We start from the raw sequence: 20388 nt of genomic DNA, 5'->3' as shown, positions 1-20388 counted from the left end.
CTGTAGTCTTTGTAACTTCTTAAATGTCATTTGAAGAAACATTTAAATACGTATTGTTTAATTTACTTTCCCTCAATTGTGAACTACTAGGCTGGAAGGAACAGTCCATTTCCTGTTCTGTTACAAAATCTTAATAAGATATTTTAAACTAAGATTCTGAAATATGTTTCATAAAAATACACCTGGATTACAGTAAGTAACCAAATCAGTTTTAAGTAGGACTGAAGAGAGAGCAGAGAAAGCAGCAAGTTTCTTGCAGAACTGATTATGCCATGCAACATTCCTTATGCATGGAACACCAAAATCAGTCTTAGGTATTTCTGAGAATGAAATCCAGAGAGGCAATCTGGCATCTCACCTGTCAACCTGGAACAGGAACACCGGATTTTTGTCTGTGCATTTGTTCATTAGCACAAAAAAAGAACAGCACATACAGAACTCAGGTGACATTAGCAACCCTCAGTGCTGTTTGTCATTTCAGGAAACTTTTATTGTGCAAGATGTTCTGAAGGCTTTTTCTGAGGCTTGGAGTCAAAGCTGGCATTTTTCATGGACACAGAAGTCCCTTTTTTTCAGTATGTAAAGAAGATACCTCAGAGCAGTGTCACTTTTACTGCACTTTCAGACTTAGATCCAGAAGTCCAGAATTCTCAGACTCAGCATCACTATATTTAAGGACCTTAATATGGTTGTTCTGAGTGATCACGATGCTCAAAATTTGCCAAGGTCTGAGAGAAGACAGTATGAACTTTATCAAGGAGTCCTACCAATTTCAGGGCAGCATCAGACTCCCTGTTTTAAAAATCTGTACGACAGGACATCACCCTTTCAAATTTCAGAGGAAAAACTGCAAGTCAAATCCCACCTGGCTACAGCAGTGCAAAGCAGGAATCAAATGAGCAAAGGAGATGCAAAATAAAGGGGAAGCATCTCTCAGCAGAGGCACTGAGAGGTAGCTCTTACCTGAGAAGTGGAGAAGTGTATTAAGAACTAACAAAACATAAATTTACATCTACCTGTGCCACGGAAATCTCTCACGAAAATATTTCAGAGAAATAATCTATGATACCTCCAGAGTGTAAAGGCCTGCTCTCGGAAAATGCAGTGCTGAATGCAAACTGTAGATATTTTGAGACTCCTGAGGACAGCAGCTGAAAGGATTATTTGATGGGTCAGCATCTCAGCTGCATTAACTGTACAAGCAACTTTTTTCCCATGGAATAAATGGCTGAACAAAGACTCATCAGAGACAGGGACTCAGAGCATTTCTTAAGCGGCCCTGTAAGTTAAGCCCATTTTCCAAAGAGGCTCAAGAATTCAAGTGTCTCATCATAAGTAAAATTTATGAAAACAAATCAAGGTCTTTTTCATTAAAAACACAATCTTCTCATAGAACATCAGTATCCATTTGTTCCTTTTCAAATCTAACAAAAACCCCAGCAGTGACACCTTTGATTAAAAGGCTTTCAAAAAATTCTGGTTTTAGAAACAGCTATTATTAGAACAGAGAAATGAACATTTTTTTTCCTATGAAACTTTATTTCTGGATTATATTAGCAGAAGCTATTCATAGGGAAAAAAACCTCCAACATTCGCAAGGCTAGATTTGAGTTCCCCCCTCTCCCTATCCCAATGAAATACGTCTTACCGAAGTCTTAAAAATGTAACCACTTCAGTGAATGGATGAAAACTTCTTATACTTATGCTCCAAAATGGAGGACCAAAAAGTTCCATGGAACAGTGTTAGTGTTCTGAAATACTCACTCCAACACGTGCGATTCTTTGGCACTGGAGCTTTTCAAAACGAAAAAGCTAAAAGCAACCTTTCACCAGAGTTATTGGTTCTGTTCTTCACCAACACACCTCAGCCTTGATCTGAGTCATGGCTCAGCACCCGTCCAAGCAAGTCTGATTTTTCAGAGGATCTCAGCCACCAGAACTTGCTCACCAAATGCCACGTGCACAGTTTTACTCATGTTTGTGTGGGAGGAAACACACTCCCCCCACCACCACCACCTGTGCAGAACAGGGAGACACCTAAAAACTGAAAACAGGAGCAGAAGCACATGAAGACACAGAAGCTCTCCCAAAGCCAGTTATCTGACTGGCACTCTGCTGGGCCCCCACAGCCTCTCCCAGGCTGTGCATCCTCAGATAAGATGGAACTTGAGAAAGGTCCCAACTGCCTACAAACACACTCAAAAGCATGAAGAGAGATTTCACATCTCCTCAGAGTTACTTAAATTTCTGCACTCGGTTCCATAATGCTGGGTTGATGTGGAGCTTCTGTGGGAAGATATCTGCCTTCCAGGCATAGGCACTGTATGCTCAACACACCAGTAAGGGAAGAATCTTCTGTTCAAAAAGAAAACAAAAAGACTACCTCTGGCAAGAGATCAAGGAGTATAAAGCATACTTCAAGATAGATATGAAACACCAGACAGGTCCACAGCAGAATTAATGAATTTAACTGTTAGACTTCCAAATAGTGCTATTGCTCAACTAACTCTCAGGTATACTGCAAACAGAACAAAAGATTAAGGCCAATTAAAATTAAATGTTAAATATGTATTCCAGCAGAGTTCTACGTACCTGCATTAGTACTGAGCTGGTTGTCCTGGGAGCAGTTCTCATTGCCCTCAGAGGTTGACTGTAGTGAGGAAGATGGCACAGTTCTACTTCGTTTTTTGTTAGCCTTCCTTTCCGCTACCTGCCACTCTTCATCTTCATCCTCGCTTTCACTCAAGTCATCAAACCCAAAGTACTTGATTTTGTAATTGGAACTCCCAGAACTTCTAGAGGCGCCTTCATCTCCCCCGCCCTCATCTTGATCATCAAACCCGAAAAACTCTAATTTGACATCCTTTTTGGATTTGGTATTGCTGGGTCGGAACCTGGTCGTGGTTTTCGTGGTGGCAATGTCTGCTTTTTTCCTCAAGCGTCCAGCTTCTCCCAAGTCAGTGGGAGTTGCCGTGGTAAATTCATCGATGCGCTCCATGGTATCCTGGATGGTGACGTTACAAACCGACAAGCAAGATGGATGGAGAACAGTGTAGTCTCTAGTCCGTCCCACCGTCCCTCTAAAACTGGTCCCACTACTTAAAGAAACCTTTTTTCCTGGGTTCAGACCATCATTATTTGACTCATTGTTTGCTTTGGATAAAGACTGACTAGTGCCATCCATCAGCTTGTCAAAATTTGTTGCCCCCTGCAGTTTCGCTTTGTTGGATCGACAGTATGTCCTACAGTTGCTCGGCCTAGGAATAGTTTGCACAAGTTCTTCACTAATGGCTTCCTTTGGATTTTCAGTATCTTCTTTATCACCCTCCTCGTCCTTGCTCTTCATCTCTGAGAGATGTTCATTGTCAAAAGCTAATATATACTCTCCAGTTCTGGTGTCTTCGGTGTCATCCTCCCATTCATACAAGTGAGTTCTTAATGGCCCCTTTGTCTGAGATGTTTCTGATGGAGAGTCTGCTGCTTTCCCGATGTGGGAGTCCCAAGAATCAGTCAAGTCCTTGGCTTCAATGTTGCATCCAGAAATGTCTGTAGTCTCAGCATTGGTTTTGTTACTGTCTTCAGCATTCCCATAGATAAAATGACTGTTCTCATTATCTTCATTCAGATTCTGGATTTTATCTACAAGAAAAGATAAACTTAGTAATAAGTTGCAATTACAAAATATAGTCACTTGTGGGCAACTTTATCAAAGTCTCAATATACAACAAATACTCCGTGATCAATGATAAAAAACATGGAAAAGGTTCTTATCCATCTGGTTTAGACTTTTTAAGCCCTCCAGTTGAAAACTTTTACTATAATAAGGTCTTCCCATAATTTCTAGCAAATAAATCCTTAAAACAAGCACCACTTTGAAAACATGCTCATCATGAAAAAGACAGCAGTAAACCCTAAATACAACCACTTATTTGCCTAGACAAACTACACAAAAAAGACAAAGTCTGCAGTGAAATTTTCAGAGAAGATTATTATCAATGTTTCACTCACAAGAGACTTACAGGGAATAATTAGAGATAAAGAACATGCATAAACAATGTATTTTTAAATTATATAAGAAAATAATTTCCTTCCAGTCATAAGACTGCTTTATTTTATTCTTATGTAAACGTACTCCCCCCAAATCCTTATTTACATCAAACTGTGTCAGCTACAGTTGTGCTTCAAATGAAATTTTCACAATCCATAGATTTTAGTGTCTGATTTGCTTCAGACAAACTTAAAAAGCAAAACCTTTTTGCTTTCAGATGAAAGTTCAAAGCAAAAGTACTTTTAATTTTTGCACAGAACCTGAAAAAAACAGGCAGTGTCATTAGAAACACAAAACATCTAAGAATCAATGAGTTAGCTATGTTTGCATACTCATACAAACTCTGAAATGCAGGTTCTTACAATGAATTTCTGCCTCTCTGAAGAAAAGCTGCTGCCAAAAATTAGTCTTCTCCAACCTTACACTGTCCAAGAGAACAAATTCCTCTGTAAGAAGTCAGTTTTGCACACTTTGTTTCCAGCCGACCAGCATCCACACAATAGTAATGCCGGTACCTGCTGTCCCCTAAGCCGGCAGGGAAACCATTCCCTTTGTTTTCCCGGAATACCAATGAAAGCTCAGTGGATTTGGTGACGGTTTCATGATGGCTGCACCTGCAGTTCTCTGCTGTTGACCTCACACACACACAAAGACACTCAACAACACAAGTGTGTTATTTTCTGGAAACAAGAATTTCTTGGAAATTTCTGCAACGGTGTCACCAGACCCTGGAACCATCCTGATGAGGGAAGTGAGCACCAGCACCATCCAAATATGGTTTAGGGAAGAACTTGAGGGTACAAGCTGAAAATTCTGGAAAAAGAAATGGCTACCAAATCCAGTGTTGCAGGAAATTGCTTCACTCCCAGGCAAAACGCCTCAGGGAGCCAGGACAAGTCGTATTTCACAAATGGCATCTCAGTTTCCTGGGAATCCAGCTGAGGTCTCTCCCAGAAGTACACATACTCAGCTAGAAATCAAAAAAGCTCTTCACAGAACATATGAAACGCAAAACTAAATTTCTCAAAGAACAAGGAAACCTTTCCCTGTCATCTCAATGACGGAATCTTGGTTAGTCTTTTGAAGTATCAATACGTTATACAAGAAATCTTATTACTCCCATTTCAGTCTGATGCCTGGGATAATCCAAGAGGCCCAACCAAAATGAATTTCTGTAATCAGGCAGTGAGTCTGACAGTGTACCTGTCCCCCCATATATTTAATGTTATTGTGCAGCTGAAGACTACTACAATGCTTAGGCATGAAAAGCAACAAATTCAATTAAAATAATTTTCAGACCTTTCTGTTGCATATCTGAGTTGCTTGAGTTAATAATGTCTAAGTAACACTAAAATAAGTACATTTAAAATATGGCTGCCTTGGCTCACTAAACAACACTGAATTGTTAGGAAGAAGTGTCAGTATGAGCATCTGGGAAAGGAATAGCTTTCCCATCCTAAGAAAGTCCAGGATCATAAAAGAGCTGCATTTCATACCAGGACTGAAACAAATCCCATCTTCCCAGGAAAGGAACAGACTATACATGTCTTTATGTGCATTACAACCCAAGGGTCAAATAATTCAGGAATCTGTTTTGAGACAAAAAACCCTGAAGTTTTATTTGACATTGTCTTTGCTTGAATCACTATGATCTCAGCTACAGGCTATACCTCAAGCAGGAAACATGGTCAACACATCAGGCCTGGAAAACTGACTGAAGAGGCCAAAGCTGATACACATCAGTAGCACTGATAAAAAATTAATGGAAAAAATTATCAAGGAATCTGCCTCCAAAGAAATGCTAATCAACTATTCTGAAAAAGTTTAGTCTACTCGGTTTTTTGCACTCTGCTACCAGCAGATCACAAAAATCACAATTACTCTACATCACATAATTCCACATGTTTTCTTAAAATTCCAGGTTTCTGATCTTGCAAAAAGCAAAGACATTCAGGGAGTGCATTTTTAAGTCTTTCACTTAAGATGAGTTCATCTAAACCACTCCCTGAACTCTTCTGTCCGTTCCTCAGTTCTCACATGGTGTTCAGCAGTTGAAACCACTTTATTTTTGCAGTCCTTTGTCAGGAAGTTACCCTGTCAGTAGGCGAGAGGTAAAGCCATCATCTACTAGGCCACTGCAAGAAAGATGATTCTCATGACATTTATATCAACTAATATGATGCTTTTCTTTTTAAAAGTTTTTCCAACACACACTGGATATTTCACCGAGTAACAATAAAGTCAAACAGATAATCTATCCATTAAGAGTGAGTTTTAGTTAATTTTGATAATGTAGTTACACACACATAACAACTACTCCACAAATTGTTCTAGAACAATTTACAAGGTGCTAAAATTAGCCCAATATTTGTAGGACAAGCAACATGGCAAACAACACAATCCCATCTAGTTGTCTGTGACCTATTAAGGGAATAAAAAAATCCTACTCTTATTGCAGCAGCCTCATTTGGACAAACTGAAGCCTCACTTAAGAGATGCATCATGACAAGAACAATCCCACTTCCCATCTATTTTCTCCAGTTCAATTTTTTTTGTATTTGCTGTACTGAGATTGTTACCTCTTTCTTCCCAGAGTGGCTCCTATTCCAATCTCCAATTTCACACCTGCCCAACCCGCCTGCCCTTCTCATGCTTGTTCCCAAAAACCCAAAAACAAAACCAAGGAAACCGAGCCAGCTGTTAATTCCTCAGTGCCAGTCTCCACCAGCTCTATGAAAGCCACCATAAATGAAGAGGCACTTCAAGGCATTTACTGAAGATGAGTAAAATCTGATCAGACTGGGTTAAGGCAGTAGCACCACACAGCCAGCGCTTCCAGCCTGCAGTTCCCTGTTTCTCTTCATCTGTAAATGTAAGATCACTCTCTCAGGTCAGCTCAGCTGACTAATAACTACCAAATCCATTCTATCTCAGTCAAATGGCCTTACTGATTCCTGGTTTACTACACTCCCAAGGAATGATCTGAAAAGGCAAACACCACTAACGACTCGTTGTGTACTCAGCAGGACTTCTGTTGGCTTTGTAAAAGCCATGCAGGTTCTGAGGATCTGCAGGAGCAACTTGGAATTTTGAGTTGTCTGCGAAGACTCCACAAGTACCAACAAAGTGTTGCAAATAATTTTTAACTTTCAGTTAGTAATTTAATACAGCAGACCAGGTTACTGTGAAACAGCAAATAAGTGGCAGTTAACCTCCCCCTTCCTTTTGCAGCATCAACATTTTAAAAACACACAGTACTTCAAAAGTCTTCCTAACTGTACCAGGGAGGTTCTTCCACCTCCCATGATAAGTAAAGTTGATGGAAAATGTAACTACTAAATCGTTTAGTGCATACCAGGTAGAAAGTCTGGCTTTAAAACTGGATCATCCTAATGCATTAGAGGTAAGCTAAGCAGTGGCATTTAGAGGAATGCTTCCTCAAAGGATACCTTGTCAAGCCACTGTTCTCATCTCATCAGTGGGTCAATAGCTGTCAGACTGAAGCTTCTACACTAGAAATTACTGCAAATTACTTGCTAATTGCCCAAAGGTGTACAATAACTGCAATTCCAATAACCTTGATTTTAAAAATTACAGCATTTACTAGTAGTAACTATTACAGCAGAAGCTAGCATGACTGTAGGAAGAACATGAAAAAATGAACTAATGGTGAATTATTAGATGTTCTGTAGTCCAAGAGAGGCACGTAACTTCTCCTCCCGTTTTTAACTGCAATTAGGCTCTTTTGGGGCTCAAATAACAGAAGGAGTCTCCCAAGTAATTTCAATTCAGTGACAGCAAATAACTTTTCCCGTGCCCTGCCCAGGTACAAGCACAATATCCCCAGGAACCATAACAGTGTTCTGTGGTAATCATGATTTTTTTTTTCCTGTTTAAATCTTTAAAATTTGATTACCAGAGTACAAGAGAACCAATCTAAATGACTGGCAGGTCTGGATGGAACATGAACTGATAAACACTCCCGTACCACTTGATTTATTTTATGCTCTAGTTTATGTCACTTCACAAGACAGAGATGTCTTTAGTATTGCTGATGAATAAAAATTAAAAAAAACAAACAAGTGAAGCTTCTACTTTTTCCCACCAAACACGAGGTGTTTTCACACACACACAAAGATGCATATTACCAAACCTGTAAAACTATATTGAAGTGATTATGATGATTATTGTTCCAAACTACCTTCATAAAATGACCACTAGAGACAAAACTTCAAGTTCAGACAAGGCAAGATATACGATTCACTTAAGATAATGGAGTTTATGCTCCTCTACAAATATGAAAACATTCAAACAGCAGGAATGTAATAGAGTTGTCAAATCCCACTGCTTTTTCAGTAATAAACCTTTACACATTTAACAAATATGCATCTAGACCTGTACCAATTAGACTGGATAGATATAAAAATAACCTTCTGTTCATAACTTTTTAAAAAAATACATACTTAATATAAGCACTCACTTATCAGATGGAATAAATGCTTTTCTATACATCAAAAACACTAAATGCCTTGTGACTACCACAGGTACCCATAGTACTACTTCCTTCCTTTTCATTTTTAAGACCATGTACAAAACGAAGACTGCAATTCCAGACTTTAAAAAACCCACACCTCCTTTTTAAAAAAGAGAAATTAAATTTTTTTTAGAGATGAGACACCTACATGCTTCAGCTTGACATCTTTGACAATTCTGACGTTGAAATGTCTCACATTTCAACTTCATTTTTCCTTAATTACCTGTAACACATATCAGTCTTTTTTCTTAAAAGGTTTTCCTTAAGAAAAAACGCCTGAAAAGGTGTTCCCAAATAGCCCTCAGAAGCAGTGCCATTTCTTCTTTGTACTACATGAGAAAAAGAAGGAATATCTCCCCACCCACAAAATATTTAGTTTGATCACAATAATAATAAAATACATCATATAATTACAGACTTGTTGAGATGGTGGAAAGTCTAAAAATTGCAAAACTTTCAGGAACTGACAGAGTGAAAAGAATTACCTCCCCCTCCCCAATTTTATTCCACAAAACAAGCACACAACAGGGCAAGGATAGGGGACTATGGACAGGACAGGAGCTTAACAGGTTGCACAAGAGGTCCCAGGAGCCTGAAGTGTTTTTCCAGATTTCTGCCACAGCTTGTCAGAGTTGCTCTGTTTTGTCAAACTAACGCTACTTACCTTTTTGCCTGGACAACTTCACAGGTTCCTCAGAGGATTTTTTTTAGACAGCTCAAGCTGGTATATTCTGTTATCATGACTGATGACACACTGGTATATTTACAGTAATGAAACTTTTTTTTTTTCCCCAGGTAAGTATTTTTGTCCAAGTTGCACCTATAGTCTTACAGCTTGCACAGATGGAATAACTATCATTACTACTTCATTATTCTCTCTAATCTTGCTTAAAACTCTTCAACAACACTTTTTTTAATATTGCTTCACATCTGTCATCTCTCCATATTCATAATACAAATTATAACATGACTCTACAGACATCAATATTATATAAAAACCCAGCATATCATGCAGTACAGTACCAATGCACACCCCAACCTGCAAAGTCCACCACCCTTTCAAATAAAATACAAATTGAGTAAACAATGCTAAAGCCCCTTTCTACAGGCAGAAGACTTGTGTCCTCCAGCAAAGAATTAAGCTTTGAAGAACTCTACAACACCTCAAGCAAGACTACCTGGTCTCAGAAATCTAAAAATAAAATTATGAAGAGACAGAAATTGCCCAACATCAAATGCAATGGGCAGAAGAGCTGCTACACTTTGCAGCACCAGAGTTGTCAGAGCCTGAACGAGCTGTATCGTGTTCAGCTCTGATGGGAAGTGCATGGAAACAGGCACATTCTTCCTACTGGGAGCTCACAAGGGCATCTGTTGCTCAGAGCAGCAGGAAAGAGCTGACCCAGGAAGTTAACCACTACTAAGTGCCGTGGACAACACAGCGTGCTGGTACATGCCAAAAACACTTGTTTTCACCAACTTTTCCAAGGTAAGGTCTCTATGGAAAAAAAATTAAAATATATTATAATACAGCAGCACTAATAGCTGTCCAAATAGATGTATACTTAGGTAAAGTCAGTCTGAATTCAAACAGTACTCATAAATACGTTGAAACCCTTTACTGAACACAGGAGTAGTTTTTTAAAGAAAATATAAGCTAAGTTTGAATTTGAAGAAGGTTTTCCATAAAGGTAATAAAATCTCGGCAGTTTGAGCCCGAAATGGCTTCCTTACCAACGGGTTTCTGCTCTCCTGCAGCTTTGGCCCACTTCAGAGGTATGCAGGTTAACAGGGTTTGTTTGTTTTCTACAAGCACCAAACGTTTTAAATGCAAAGTTATTTCAACTTTTGAAACATCCAAGGTAAGCAGCAGCCAAAAGTATGATCTTTTAAAAACTAGCTGTACAAGTCCATAAAGAAAGAATGATTTAAGAAGTATTTAATGCAAAATTCACTGCTGAACGGGAAAGAGGAGGGATAGATTTAGGGGAAGGAAGTTTCATGTGCTCTGTATATGGACATACATAGTATGATTTTCCCTGTCATTAGAAGAAATATGTTGCAGGTATCAGATTCCTTCCTAAGTGCTGGGATTTTTTTTCCTGTATTGCTATTTCAGCAAACCAGCATAAACACTGGGATTTAAACAGAGTTTCAATCATTTCAGACTTTGAAAAACACCCCAGGAAGAAATCAACAAGCCACCACCAAAGAAGTATCAGACAAAAAAAAAACCAAAAATTTGAGAACAATTATCACACCAGTTTCAACTTGGGCTACTGACACAGCAAGGCAATCCTACCTGTAAGGGGGAAAGGGATATCTTCAAAAAGGGAAAACATAACAAAAAAAACCCCACAAAGAAACAAAAAAATAAACAAAACCCAAAAAAACCCTCAAACAAACAAACAAAACCACCGAAAAACTAAAGAAGAGAAGACTTGCAAAACCCAGCTATCCACATACCCATCACAACTACTGACATCCAAACTAACCTCCTAACACTGAAATTCTACGGGCATACATATTTTCTGGCAGACCTTTCCCCTTCTCTCCTATCAGTTTCTTAATGCTCTGACCCAGCCAGAGCACAGCTGCAGTTCTTTTTAATCATGGTTGCTGCCAGCTGTCTCCTAAGACAGCCAAATGCTCAGACCTCATTCAGTTTTCCCCAACTTTTTGTTCCATTTTTGGACAGAAAAAAGACTAAACTGAAATTCTTCCTCAAGAAGTAAATAACTTGCACTCAACAACTTTGCAGAGGAGGAAAGATAATATTACTCTGACCTAACTATTATCGTAAATGTCCATGTCACTGTTAAACACAAAATAGAAGCTCTGAAACAGTTTGAAAGCAATACCCTGCCCAATCTAGTTGTCAAATGCAATTATGCAACAAACCTGCATTTGAGAAGTTGAAACTTAACTCTAAAGATAGGGCTCCCCACCCACATAATCAGGATGCAGAGGCTTTGCACACACAGGCACTGAGGTACTATCAGGATAGTCTGTCGGGGACAGACCAGATGACTTAAACCATCTCCTTCCCAAGGGCAACCATTTTCTGCCAAGTGCTCTGGGCTCTCTCTGTGCTCTGCCAGCAACTCAACACAGCTGGATCCTGCATCCTGGGCCACGGAGCACCTGAGCACAGTCACGTCCCTTATCCTGCTCATAAGCACAAGTTACGAAGAAGGATTGCATTTGCCACTTTGATTTGATTCCAACACCCGCAGAGTCCCCAAGTGAAAAACGAGGGCATGAAGAACTACCTGGAAAAACAAAAGAATAGAATACACTCAACAGGTAAATGTTTCCTTAAAGCACCAAGAGCAAAACTACTGCCAGAACAAAGACCTGTTTGAGTACCAGCACAGAGCAACAAATGACAAGATGATGAAGAGCTATTTTCATTATTACTCTGAATGTTCGGGGGAAAACAAAAGAAAGCAAGTATCACAAATACATTACATGCAATAATTCGTTCTTTTAATCTTAAAAAGCCTCAAAGGGCACTGCCAAGACAATAACCACGAAATCTGTCCTTAGCATCACAACACAGCAGAAAGGGACACTATTCCTAAGCTGCTCTGTTGTCTGGAGAGACATTTTAAGCCATTCTATTTTCTGTTTCTCCACAGCAAGCAAAACACGTTTGCAGAAAATAAACTCACAGGCTTTAAAACAAACCAGATTTAATCCATGCACAACTCAAAAACTTTTCCATTGAGAACACAATTAAATACCTAATATTTTCACTTAGAATTAATGTAAAAAAGGAATATTATTTCATAGTCCATCAACAGGAATATGAGGTATGCAAAGACGAGAGACCTCTCTCGACCCAAGTACCTTCTCCAATGAACAGCACCAACCCCTTGGAATAGATCTACCAGAAGTTTGAGTTACAGAGCTCAGCACTGTGCACGAAAGCAAAAGAGGGCAGGTGATCACAACCCCCAGAGTCAAAATGCAAACCCTCACACAAGAATGTCAGAAGTAGTATTTCCCTAAACTGAAACAGCCGGCGTAGGCAAAGTGGTTATCCAATCTGAAACATATTGATACACTGATTATGAAATGTCATACCAATTTGTCAAATTCATCAAGCTTTGACTTTCATTTTTATCTGAAAAATTGTACCTCATTAATTTTGACCTACAAGCTAATATAAATATTCTAAAAGAGGAAAGTTATAAAAGTTTTTTAAAACTAGGGCCTCATGATTTGCTCTGCAAGGCCATAAGTGTGTTTATATTAAAGCTTGTGTGCAGGTGAATACCGCATGAAATACGATTTGGGTTATGCCTTACAGAATAAGTTTAACAGTTAAAAAAAAATAAATGAAATCCCACCAGAGTGTTTCAAAAATGCAAGTAAGTATTCTCTGCATGTTTTCATGTAAGGCTCTCCCATAAAAACCTCACTTTCTTAGTTGCTGCATTTTTCCTTGATATTAATTACCAGTGTGGTATTTTTCCAATAACACAACTTATTTTCTAGATACCAAGTCCTATAGCCTTCACAAGGATGACCTAACCATAACTATTAATCCTGAACAGTCTTTGGTTGTTTCTAATTTACCTGAACTCCCATCTCTAAATTACCTGTTACACACAGGATTACCCATGGACATGCTTCAGACAGTATTAAGTCTCGATCAAGCAACATTAGGGTAAGATTATGAGAAGCTTTACACATTAAGAGCTTCTCAAAGCCTTTAAAATAAGATTGTTACAAGCACTAGCTGAAGGCTATTAAAAAAAAAAAAAAAAAAGAGACCAGTGAGTTCTACCATTTTAAATAAACAATACAGCTCCTCAACTGTTACACAGCTGCACAACTACTAAAATAAACCCCCAAAACAACTGCTTCTTGGTATCAAACATTAGTTGAAATTAACCAATATTGCATCACCTTCATTTTAATGTCCAAAGGAATGCACATGGAGGCAGAAGTGGAGCAGGATTAATTGTACCTCTCACTTTGTGCATAGCCACGTTAAGGCCCAGTTTTCAAGACTGATTCCACCCAGGTTAAGAATTAAGGTACATTAGGATACAATGACGGCACACGCTCTCAGGAAGCCAGGACACCTTCACTCATGCACTGTCTAGTCAGTATTAGGACAAGGACCAGCAAACTGCACTTTAAACAAGTCAACAAGCCTTTTCTTGAATATCAGTATCAACATAGCCTAGTTTTCTGCACCTAGAGATACACTGCTGCATGTGGGTTAAGGTTGAGCTCACACTGCAACCTCTTACACTGGGAATATTAATATTCTTCTACACTTACCCCACCCCCCTTTCTTTCCTCTTCAGGAACAGCCGAGCTTGGAAAAATGTGGTTGAACCTGGTAGAGTTCAAGAGTCACCAGGAAGGGGGAAATAACTACAGGGAGGGTGAGGACGTGTCAGCAGTAGAAGTAGATACACTATACCTGTACACTCCCCACAGTTCCCTTCCCCAGAACCCTGCCCCAAATCAATCAAACTGACTCTCTGCAGCTCTGAAAGGCAGCTCCCAGCAAACCTGCCTTAGCAGTCACTACAACAAAGGAGCCTTTGAAGCACCTACATGTACACTGGCTGACTATACCACTATCTCTAATTGCTCAGTGTTCTGACTAACGTCCTCAGAGACGATTTTATTTGTTTTGGATCAGTTTACACACAAGCATAACAGCAGCTTAAACCATCCAAGTTTCATTTACACTAACTGTCAAAAACAAATACTGTCACCAAGACTACAGCCTTTAAATAAGGGTAAGGGAACCAAAGACCCTCCTAGGATGTTCTGCAAAGATTCATTCTCAGTTGATTTCAATTTCTGAAGAAAGATACAAAATGGGGTTTTATCTTCATTTGCCTGGGTGTCAACAGAATGCAGTACCTTCTGAAAGAAAAGGATCATCAGGCCAAGATCCACCTTGTCCTTCACTGCCACTGGTTGAACTGCAGCGGTTAACAAATATTTCAGCACAGCATGCAGGAACAGAACTCCTTCAGTAAACTGTTGCTTAAGTAGCCTCCCTCTCTGCATCCAGACCACCACCACCCTCAACAGCCACTGACAGCCTCATCCACCAAGATTCATCAGCTCCTTCCAATTAGAGTTGTATATTCATAGTATATATGGTATTTTCTTTTAAGAAGGAATTCTAGACTTTAAATAAGCACCAAATTAGAAAGTTTTTCTGTGCTAAATATGGTATTTTATTATTTTCCACAAAACTGGAACCAGGAAGCACCAATGTAACTGCTGAATTCTGTTCCTCCTGGCCTCTCATGCACTACGAACTTTCAGAGTTCTATTAACTTTTTCTGCCCACAGCTCTCTCACTTTCTTTTCCAACTTGAAAAATACAGTTCTAACAAAGCTTTTCTACAAGGAAACCACTTCACTGTAAAACCTGTTCTGCTACAATGGGCTCATTAACAACCAAGGAAACTCATTACTATTTCTTCTCCTTGTAAATACCGGGAGACGAACTTACTCAATCACTTATGAAAACTATATTCAAACTTAAAAAAAAAAAAAACATAAATTTTGTTTCCAGGCTGAAGATGAATCATATTTACAGATAAACTGCTGAAAACCATAAAAAAAAAGAAATACTTTAGCAGCAAAAACAAGAGCAAGATCAAAAGGCAACTACACATCCCAGCAATGTGTCTTTCAAACTACAGTTCAACATTTCTTGTGTTTTCTTCAATTAGATCACTAATAGAATTATATTGCAAATAACTGAGCTATGCATATCTTCTACTGTTCAGTATCTTCTTGTTCACTGTATAACTGAACAATTCCGCTCAAATTTCTGAGCCTAAGGTTAAGTTAACTATATCTGAGAAATGAAAGTTACGTAAGTTCTTCTCATTAAAGCTGATTTTGATAACCCAGAGCAAGTCAGTAGGTGTCATCTTCATCAAGGTTCAGCTAATGTGATCTTCGGCACAATTAGAGAAGCCGCGGTTTAATCAGCCCATTATACAAAAGCTTCTCATGAGATATAACACCACCTGATCCCCTCCAAAAATGGCTTGAAGAAAATTACAGAGATGTTCAGCTCCATGGGCCTTGTGAATTCCCTCTCAGAAGCATTAAAGTTCCTAACAAACACTCAAGAGCCCAGAAACAGCCCCTAAAAGATGTTCTGACAGAATTCAGTTCCACAGGCCTGAAGCTCTTTACAGCACAATGATAAAGGTGAGTTAATTACAAACCAAGCCGAACAAAAAACCTTTGTGCAACTGAAGTTCAGAAAACTACTTTTTTCCATCCAAATAATGAAATAAGACATGTTCTAATCTGTATCTGCACCTGCCTGGTAGTAAGCACATACCTACACTAAATTAAAGCCAGAAATCTAGTAATAAAGCCTTCTATTACCCCTAACTCATCCCTCTTCAAAACACATGTTTAAAAACCACAAATGCACTGAGCAATTTTAGAAAAGGAAGATTGATGATTCCATTTGATTCAAGGTGGTCTAAAGTACTGTATCTCAGCCTGCAGACACAAGGATTAGAGTGCCAACGATCTCACACCAATGTGTAAAACGCAGGATGCTTCCAAGTGTTCTCAGTGTATCCTCTAAAATTTTTTATAATCAATTGTCCCACAATTTTATTAGAACATTTAACCATCCCCTGAAAACACAAAGTCTAAAAGTAGATTAGCAAAAATCAGAGGAAAACAGAAGTATCTGGACTGCTGAGCAAACATACCTGCAGTTGCAAGTCTAGCACTGCTGCCCTTGCACTCTCCATCTTCCATGTTTCTGCTTGTGCTCTTTTCTTTTAAGAGAGGAACAGTACTGTCAAAAGGTATGCACTTGCTGGATGCAACATTTTCTCCACTGTCTGGTTGATTAATTCTGCTGTTAGCTTCAAGTAGAGGAGTGAAGTCCTCAGACTGAGCAGCTTCACCGGGTTCCAGCTGAGAGGAGGTTTTAGCCTGTGACACATTCTTTGAAGACACAGGAAGAGATTCTTCATCACTATCAAATCCAAATGGATCCTCTGTTACCTCATCTTCAACTTTGGGTTTTTTAGGAACTTCGGAAATATCTGGTTTGACACTGGGCCTCTTCTGTCCTAATTTGGCCATGAAGGTGGTTTCTCCCCATTTTGTACTAAGGGTGGTCCGTTTGTTGGAAAACACTTCGTCAAACTTGGAACTGCCGTTTCCCCCTTTCCGGCTGTAGGTCTTTCCAAATCGGGATGTCATTTTGGCTCCTGTTTCATATTCTCTGTTGGAAAAAAAAGAAGAAACATCAATTCACCAACTTTTTAGCACAAATGATTTGTTACTTTATTGGGCCTACAAGTACCAGGCATGCACATTTCACATGAGCGACTGATAGATCTTCTGCTTCTTTGCCAGACTCACCCATCCACACGTGACTGTCATTAGACCAAAAGCTTCTGCACTAAGTCTCTACCAAAGTAACTCAAAATTCACAGAATATGCTGAGCTGGAAGGGACCCATCAGGATCATGGAGTCCAACTCCAGTTGCTTGCACATTTATAAAACAATGGAAAGTTGGTAGGAAGACATTATTTTTGGTACTGCTTTGCTCTAATTTTGTATTTTCAAGTACTGAAGGCACTGCTATTATGAAACATCGTGAAACAACTAAACAGTATTTTCACCACATCTGAACACGCAGCTCTCTGCTAGAGTCCAATAGCACAGCATGGCTTAAAAAAGACTCTTTACAGTTAAATACAAAAACTGTGAGAATATTTCGAGCTGCTGTAGATATTTTAAGTACTAATTAATCAGAAATAACAACGGCAACTCCACCCCATGTTCTTCTCTCACGCTCAGACTTACTGAGCAAGTATATTCCTCAGTAATACGATGTGGCTGATGCCACCTGCACCAGTCCTGGTCAGGACTGGTACACAGCAATGCCCTGAGTAAATCTGACCAACCACAGCACAGGAACAGAGATGCTTCCCAATCCATTTCTAGGAACACCGAGGCCACCTCAAGCAGATCAGCACAAACCATTACTGTTTACTGGCTGTTACCGTCGTAGCCAATTCACATTTAAGTAGGAACAGATTAAACAGGAACACATTTAAGACTTCCTTGCATGTGTTCTATTTCTAGTTTTGTTTAACTCAAAAACCTAGTGGTCTGTCTTTCTTCTTGTTTCCCAAAACAAATACTTCAACTACCGGGCAAATGACAACATAAACCCAAACCCATCATATCTGTTTTGTAAACCACTATTTCTCTTTTTGGCCCAAACCCGGATAGGAAATTGCAGTTCTTTATAGTCAGTCTGAATCTAATCAAGTCCATCTTTCTCTCTGAAATTCCTCTCCATGCTAGAAAAAAGTCAGTTAAAAAAGGCAGGCAGTTGTCTACGCTACAGAATCAAAGAAATACAACTTTAAAAGTGTCAACTACCTCCATATAAAGTAACATATACGAAAATTAATTTTTAAAATAATTGCTGGTATACTTATCACGATTTATTTGTTCAGTATTAACTCTTGTTTGTGGTACATTTGAACGAATTTGTGGTATGCTGTCTTTCTTCCACATTTCAGTTTTCATCCCAAACACTTGCAGTTTCTCTGCCTGAAGTGCCAGGGCAGCTTCTGCCGGAATTGCCAGACTGGTTCCAGAAGTGCCCCTCTACCACTTCGCTCCAGCTGAACTGTCTCACTAAGAACAGTCTCCCTTTATCAGACCAGGCCAACCTCCACTTACTGTACAAACCCAGCAATTCACAGGGAGGAAACCCACGGAAAAAATGTCAAGTGAACTAAAAGGATCAGATCTGAACTCCAGAAGTTTACCAGGCAGACAGTGTTGCGATGCAGAAGAGATGCAGGAACAACCCCACTGGGAAAGGTTCTTCTGCCCCAGGGGTTCAGCAGAGAGATGCCAAAGGCACGTGTTTATTTACGGACCAGAGTCCTGCTAGGAAACCCCACTCTGCAGATGGATTCTGGCTGCTCCCAGTACACAGTGCTCTTTAACCCCATCTCCTCTTTATCCCCACAGTGTCATCAGCCTGCTCTGTGCTGCCACAAACACATCACTGCCAAACTTAATTCCTTCTTTTGCTCCCCTCTAGGTAGCTCTAGTTTGTTATTTTCTATCCACGCCTGCTTTAGCAAACAAACAGCAAAACAAATGTAAATTATCAGTTTTATTTTGCTGAAGCTTTAAAATATTTATAGCAGCAACCAAAATATTTTCGACCGGAAAGGCTAGGTTTTAGAGCTACAGAAACTAAAGTGAAATATTTATTAATATGTCCGTTTCTATATAACTCTTCCAGAAAAAAAAAAAAATCACTCATTATCAGCATTTTCCTCCCCTAAACCCTCAGTACCCAAAGGTAAGTACTATTAAAAAAAAAACCAAACTCAAATAAGTATTTTCAACACTACATTTCCAGCCCACGCAAAAATAACGATAGATTTAAATTATGAACTTGTGGTTCGCAGTTATTATTACAGAGAAGATTCCTGTAGTCGAGAGGGCTTCATTTTCAGAAAGCAGAGCCACATTTTCCTACTTATAATTTTTGAAATAAGGATCGTCTCATAAGCAGATTTGAATCAAAATATCAAGATCCAAATTAACACTAAATATGATATAAACAGGTTAAAAGACGAGGATCAGGAAAACATAAATACGCTATGCTATAAACTTGTATCTTGGACTGAGACTAAAGATAAAGAAATACATCGGTGCTTCCTTACAGGACAGCATCGAGAGAACAGGATTTTTACTATTTACTTACAATTTTCTCTTGCTTTTCAGTCAGAGTGAAATAAAAAACTTGGCCAACTGCACTCTGTTTCCAGTCCCTGCCACCCTCTCCTGCATTGTGCTGCAATATTTGGAGCAGTGCAAGCAAAGCAAATACACGTAAAAAAAACCCGACAGGCGGTTGTCCCGCATTTCCCAGCGTTAACTCGGAGGGCCAGCTGGACACACACGAAAAAAAAAACCAAAAAACAAAAAACACCAAAACACCCGGTAATTGCCCAAGGAAGCCCATCAGCCGCCCCTCCTCATCGCTGCTCTCCACACCGCTCCTCTTACATAACCAAAGGGACGAAAAATAGGTTGAATGCACGAAGGCAGAAGGAGCTGATGAAATCCCACGGTGACAGTTTCTTTTTTCCTCCCTCCCTTCCCTCCCCCCCGCGGCGGGGCGGGGGGGGAGGGGGGTGCGAGCGGAACCGGGTCACCCCCCCCTTCCCACCCCGCTCCTTGATGTCATTTCCCTTCCCGCCCGGCCGCTCCCCCGCCCCGCCGGCCCCATTACACAAGTGCCCGGGGCAGGGGGGCCCGCCACGGCCCCGGCCCCGCTCCCGCCCCGCAACTTCCCCACGGGCCGGAGCCGCGGCCCCCGCGCTGTGCCGGCCGGCACAGCGCGGGGGCCGCGGCTCCGGCCCGCGGGGAACACCCAGGCCTCGCCCGCCCCCCCCGCGCCCGGACCCACCTCGGCAGCAGCGGTGTCGGCGTGTCCCGGGCGCGGGCCCGGCCGATGCGGCTCCGGCCGCGGCTTCGGGGCCGCCCGGGGCGCCGCCCGCGAAAAAGGCGCTGGGGGCCGGCGGGGCGCCGCCTGCGCCGCTCCGGCTAGAGCGGGACCCCCGGCGGGCGGGAGGGTGTCGCGGGCCGTCAGGGCCCCCGGCGCCGCCTCCTCCGGCGGCGCTTCCTCCGCGCCGGGATTACCGCCGGGATCGCCGCCGGGATTATCGCCGCGCTCGGGACGGGCCCCGGGACCATCTCTCCGCCATTTGCCCCCCGCTCCTTCCT

The 20388-nt window shown here is 40.6% G+C and overlaps 1 protein-coding gene across 3 annotated transcripts in view; it reads right to left on the bottom strand.

The window, feature by feature from the left end:
• The window catches only part of WAPL (WAPL cohesin release factor), a 63119-nt gene extending 42972 nt beyond the window's left edge, over positions 1 to 20147 (bottom strand). For 2 of the 3 annotated variants that reach the window (XM_027897915.1, XM_027897917.1), the window contains exons 1-3: positions 19364 to 19559; positions 16316 to 16839; positions 2593 to 3639 (exon numbers count right to left, since the gene is read on the bottom strand). In XM_027897915.1, coding sequence (XP_027753716.1) covers positions 2593 to 3639; positions 16316 to 16817 — 1549 coding nt within the window. In that variant the 5' untranslated portion in view covers positions 16818 to 16839; positions 19364 to 19559. Of the gene's footprint in view, positions 1 to 2592; positions 3640 to 16315; positions 16840 to 19363; positions 19560 to 20071 lie in introns of those variants that run through there. The other variant, XM_027897916.1, reaches the window with a different exon arrangement.
• Between the last annotated feature and the right edge of the window lie 241 nt (positions 20148 to 20388).

The sequence above is a fragment of the Empidonax traillii genome, unplaced genomic scaffold (assembly GCF_003031625.1).
Source record: "Empidonax traillii isolate 1590-97213 ecotype Southwest subspecies unplaced genomic scaffold, ASM303162v1 scaffold567:size408382, whole genome shotgun sequence".
Taxonomy (NCBI): Eukaryota; Metazoa; Chordata; class Aves; order Passeriformes; family Tyrannidae; genus Empidonax; species Empidonax traillii.
Note: the sequence above shows the minus strand (reverse complement) of the source record. Positions and strands in the feature narration are given on the sequence as shown.